General features: G+C 46.4%; 1 protein-coding gene across 3 annotated transcripts in view; it reads right to left on the reverse strand.

Moving 5' to 3' along the window:
- The window catches only part of hectd1 (HECT domain containing 1), an 11,571-nt gene extending 6,035 nt beyond the window's left edge, over positions 1–5,536 (reverse strand). The window contains exons 1-4 of one of the 3 annotated variants that reach the window (XM_031877382.1): positions 4,726–5,536; positions 1,791–2,603; positions 1,175–1,396; positions 129–262 (exon numbers count right to left, since the gene is read on the reverse strand). In XM_031877382.1, the coding sequence (XP_031733242.1) occupies positions 129–262; positions 1,175–1,396; positions 1,791–2,603; positions 4,726–4,837 (1,281 nt within the window). In that variant the 5' untranslated portion in view covers positions 4,838–5,536. Of the gene's footprint in view, positions 1–128; positions 263–1,174; positions 1,397–1,790; positions 2,754–4,725 lie in introns of all 3 variants that reach the window. The other 2 variants (XM_031877381.1, XM_031877383.1) reach the window with 2 other exon arrangements.
- Positions 5,537–5,542: the final 6 nt, after the last annotated feature.

Genomic DNA, 5,542 nt, shown 5'->3' on the forward strand with positions numbered 1-5,542 from the left:
CACACACACACACACACACACACACACACACACACACACATTACACCCTCTGACATCACTTCCTGTTACTCAGCCCAGCTGAGTGATGATGTCCAGATATATTATTGAATAATATAAAGGTGTATTACCAGGACCTCCTCGTACTCCTGGTCCTCCTGATTGTCGTCTTCGTTCTCGTCGTCGTCGTCGTCGGGCTCCGGGAGGTCCTCCTCGTCGTCCAGCTCGGCCAATAGCGTGTTAGCACGACAGCTGTCCAGGAAGTCTGCAGAGAAGACACGAGAGGAACGTCTTCAAATCCATCTTCATACATTTATAATAACTCTGCCCACGAACCCTCCGGACTCTTCTACGTCACTCTGAGCTCATGAGTTCTCCGTATGATGGAGATCAAACAGACCGACGGGGGACATTGCTGCTGGTCCATTTCTGTATGAAAACATTCAAGTAGTGGAAGTTCTCTGTGTCGTCTTCTAACTCATCGCTTTCTTTATTTTACACCAGCTGTTTGTGTTCACCAAGTATTCCTGAAATACTTTGTGATAAAAACACATTTACACTCAGTGAGCTCAATATGACGTGTATTAGGAACACTGTAGGTAAATATATATATATTTTAAATTACAGGTATTATACCTGTAACGGGATCTATAATATGTAAATACTGGTGATTTTAGCCCAGAAACATTTTATCTTCAGCATCCAGACTGTGAAGCTGTGAATTGGTCCCATTCAGGAAAAAAACAGATTTTAGGTTTTATCTCATAAATTTGCGACAAATCTCAGAATATTACTATTAATAAAACACCGACACTGAGATCCAAATATGTAAAAGTAAAAAGATGATTTCTTTACATTCTTGACAAAAGACGAATTGAGGAAATCCTCAGTAATGAAAACAAACACGTTTTATCTCATTCAGCTCTAAAAACGTGTTAATAATTAATGTGAGATATTTTAGCTGCGAATGAAAGAAGAGTTAGAGAGCAGGTTAGCTGAAGCAGGACGAGTGTGCGTGTCTCCGTGTGCGTGTCTCTGTGTACGCGTCTGTGTTGCGCGTGTGCGTTAAGCGTGTGCGTTAAGCGTATGCATTGCGCGTGTGTGTGTAGTGTCTCTGTGTGCGTGTCTGTGTGTAGTGTCTCTGTGTGTGCGTCTGTGTGTGCGTGTGTGTGTGTACCATAGAGAGAGAACTCAGCTTCCTGTCCCGTGTCGCTCTCGCTGGACGTGGACGTCAGGCTGGTCGTCAGGGTGTTGCTTAGCAACTGTCCCACTGACAGACCGGTGGTTGCCGTGGCAACGTTATTGCTGCTGGTTACTATGGAGGTTGACATGGTAACGGTGGAGGTGGTGCCGGTGCTGGTGAGGTTAGGAAAGCTCTGAGCCCCCATGAGAGGAGACGCTGCAAACAGACAAGATGGAGGTTAGGGGACAGCAGCAGGTGAGGCTCGTTAGGCTCAGCTGACTAGTTACAGGGTAGTATTAGTGTAGTAATATTACAGTACTCACTGACAGATACAGGGTAGTATTAGTGTAGTAATATTACAGTACTCACTGACAGTTAGTGTAGTATTAGTGTAGTAATATTGTAGTACTCACTGACAGTTAGTGTATTAGTGTGGCAATATTGCAGTACTCACTGACAGTTGGTGTGGCAATATTGCAGTACTCACTGACAGTTAGTGTATTAGTGTGGCAATATTGCAGTACTCACTGACAGTTAGTGTATTAGTGTGGCAATATTGCAGTACTCACTGACAGTTAGTGTATTAGTGTAGTAATATTACAGTACTCACTAGCAGTACTCATGACGTTCCTGCCCAGCGTGTTGGTGTTGTTGTCGCTGCTGCTGCGGCTCAGGTTCATGTTGTTGGTGGCGTTGGTGCGCGACATGTTGGGTGCGCGGCGGACGAAGGACTCCATGAGGCTGGCCTCCCGAGACGACAGGTTGGGCACGCTGGCGCTGGAGCTCATGGGGGCGCCGGCGGCCAGCAGCGAGCTGACGGACAGCCGGGCATTAGCCGCCGAACAGAGGGGCCTCTGGGAAGGCGCGTCCTTGCCGGACGACTCCGACACGGAGCTGACGTCGGGCGAGCTCACGCTCACCAGCCCCATGGAGATCGCCGTGGCTGGGTCGGCGGAGTCCTTGTTTCTGGCTTCGTCGCCCTGGGCGGGCGTGTCGGCGGTGAGCGTGCCGGTGCTGGACGCCGAGCCGGACCCACCCTCCACCGCGGAGGACAGCGCGACGATGGGTTCGACCCCAGTTAGTCCTCCCAAACCGGATCCTTGGTCCAGCAGCAGCCCCTCGGCCCTCCTCTCCAGACGCAGACCTCCGGCGCCCGGCAGCCCCGCGGACGAGCTCAGGCTGATGTCAGAGGAGGAGGCCACGCTGCACACGGAGCTGCTGCTGCCCTTCCTGCTGGAGGAGCTGGCCCCGCCCAGTGACGTGGCCCCGCCCTTGTCGGGACAGTTATTTTTCACCAGGCTGCTCCACGACTGCTGCTGCGAGGACGACGACGTGGTGGAGGAGGACGAGGAGGAGGTGGTGGTCGTGGTGCTGCCGCTGGACGCCGGCGTTGCGGAGGGTCCCACCGTGGAGGAGGCGGGGCCTGAAACAGTGGATGAGACAGGTTTGGGTGACGGCGCTGTGGCAGCCGACTCAGGGTCGTACCCTGGAGCAAGCTTGAGGTCAAACTTCCCTTCAGCGCCCATACGGTAAGAGTTAGAGCCGCCGGCATCCCAGGTTACATCAATCCAGCCTGGATGGACAGAGAGATAGGAGGGAGACGGACGGATGGATGTCAGAGACCCGGCAGAGAGAGAGAGAGACAGACAGAGAGAGAGACAGAGTGGTAGAGGGAGGTAGACAGACAGCAGAGAAGTAGCTTACAGTCAGAGCAGCTCCACACTGGACCACAGGAGGCTCTCAAGTCACAGTGAAACCAGGACCCGGCTTTATAATGTGGCAAATATATTAAAGCATTCTTCTGTATCATGTCCTTGATTTTTAAAGATGTTTATTTTTGTGTAAAGCACATTAAAGGACGTGCTTTCATTACTGTAAGTATAAAAAACAACCAATACTAAAGCCGAGCACTAAACCTCAACACCAAGTACTGAAAACTATCAGGCTCCAAAGAGTCGATAAATAGTAAATATTCATGTTTGTAATCATTGATTTAAAATCAAAAACCACAATATTACTGATTCCCAACCCTAGTAAAGAGAATCTCACATTTATTTATTCTTTGAATATTTTTGATGAAGTATTCAACCTGAGGATTTTTTATTTTATTGCTGTAATTAAAATATAATTACACTGCATGTTTGTACATATTGAAAATAATTTTAGAAAGACGTAACTTAGCTCACAAAAGACATGAAGTGTAAACCTGTGACTTTAAAGGTGCAGCAATATCGAACACATAATTATTAATTTATAAATAGATCATTTAATTCCATTGTTCTGACGGCCCATTATTTCACCAATAGTTTGAAAACAAACACCATTGTTCTGAAGATGCAAGCTGTCCCTGTAACAAACAGAAGCGCATGGCTCATTAGTATGCAGCATGGCTCATCAGTTTCTCCCTACTATGATGAAGGCATGACCCGCCCTCCTCTGCCTCCGATTGGCTTACCCGGATATACATTATATACCAACATGCCTTCGTCACAGCAGGGAGAAACTAATGAGCCATGCTGCATACTAATGAGCCATGCCGCATACTAATGAGCCATGCGCTTCTGTTTGTGACAGGGACAGTTTGTATTTTGTATTTTTTGGTTTGTTTTCAGGACAAACGTCCACGTTTTTATGTTAGGTTTTTAAAACATTTCAGAACAAGAACAAACGAAACATTATTCAGCAGAAGACATTTTGTTTTGTTTGTCTTTAAGCACCTTAAATTAAACATTTTAGAACTCCACTGGAGGAGCTTTAAGGTCCAGGTGGAGCGATGAGAGAGAAAAATATGAACACAAGTCACAGAAAAATGACAATCAAAAGCAAAAAGTAGAAAAATATTTCTGGCAAACTGCAAAAAAGCATCAAAGCCACAAAAGAAAGAAATTGAACCGAAGAAACAACAATCCTGGTTTGATTTAAAAAAGATTAATCAACAAGAGCTGCTGGTTCAGCTCACCGACAGAAACATCCGATCTGAGTGAAAACACAGAAACACCAACGAGGAGGAAGAGGAGGAGGAGGAGAGGAGGGAGGGAGGAAGAGGAGGGAGGGGAGAAGGAGGAAGGTGTTCGTTATTGTACGAGCACAAATCAGAACTTTTATTTAGACCCGATTTAACGACGACTGTCCAGGACACCTGTTGGAGCATTTAGACGTACGTGTGTGTGTGTGTGTGTGTGTGTGTGAGAGGGAGAAGAGGGTTACTGCAGAATGGTCCTTCTGTCCTACAGGAACCTGCTGAGGACACGGATCACACAGTTAAAACATGCGGGAAGATATCTGAACCAGCAGCTCGTTACAACTCAAACTCTTGAGTTGAATCTACTTAAATTTATTAGATTTATGTTGTTTTGAAAGTCGTCTCAAAGACAAATAATGTGGCACCAAAACATGAAAACAAATAAACTTGCTGGAACAAATATATCTTCCCACATCGAGCCTCTGAAACCGGAAGCTGGACTCCAGTTAACAACAAAAAAAGACAATAAAAAGTTATTAAACGTTAAATAAACCGGTTGATCTGGTTGGTCGATGAGTCTTACCGTTGTGAGCCTCTCCGGTGACGGTGCCCTCTCCGGACGGGTTGCCGTCCTGGTCGCGCCACTTCCAGTCGATGCCTCGGACGACCCGCGCCCCCGGGACGATGTACTTCATCACCTGGGAGCGGAACAGACGCCGCTGACGACGAAGGTTAGCCTCCGCCTCCTTCACGGCTTTACCTTAGGGGGGAGGAGCCAGAGAGAGACGAAGGTTACAGAGGGATTATACAAACCGTTCATTTTTAGATGCTTTAGAAGCTGGAGGTGTTTAAAAATCTACATTTGAGTAAATATTTAGCAGCCAAATCAAATAGTTTACAGAATATTCAACCTTTTGTTTAATGATAATGCATTTGATACTTCACTTGTTTCTTTACAGGGTTTGTGTGAAGGTAGTAAAATAGTTTATGAATATGAGATACGAGTTTATAGATGATTATAATCCCTCCTCTCTATAGTGGTTAGTTTATGGTGTTTTTTAAAAGCTCAGTGGAGGCTCTATGAACAAAGCTTTAGGTTATTTAGTGTGAATTCAGTTGCTGCCTTTACATCTAAAGCTAGAGCCAACCTTAACTTCAGTGTCACGCATAAAGTGGGAACTTTGAATGCTGTATTTCAGCTTTTACTGTTTTTAAAATACACCTTGATGTTGTGATAGCTGCGTCAGAAGGACCGAACTCTACACAATCAGGAGTCTACCACCACGTTCCTGATCCCGGTATCAGGAGTCTACCACCACATCCCTGATCCCGGTATCAGGAGTCTACCACCACGTCCCTGATCCCGGTATCAAGAGTCTACCACCACGTCCCTGATCCCG

The sequence above is a fragment of the Anarrhichthys ocellatus genome, unplaced genomic scaffold, assembly GCF_004355925.1.
Source record: "Anarrhichthys ocellatus isolate YVR2014 unplaced genomic scaffold, GSC_Weel_1.0 scaffold135, whole genome shotgun sequence".
NCBI classification, from domain to species: domain Eukaryota; kingdom Metazoa; phylum Chordata; class Actinopteri; order Perciformes; family Anarhichadidae; genus Anarrhichthys; species Anarrhichthys ocellatus.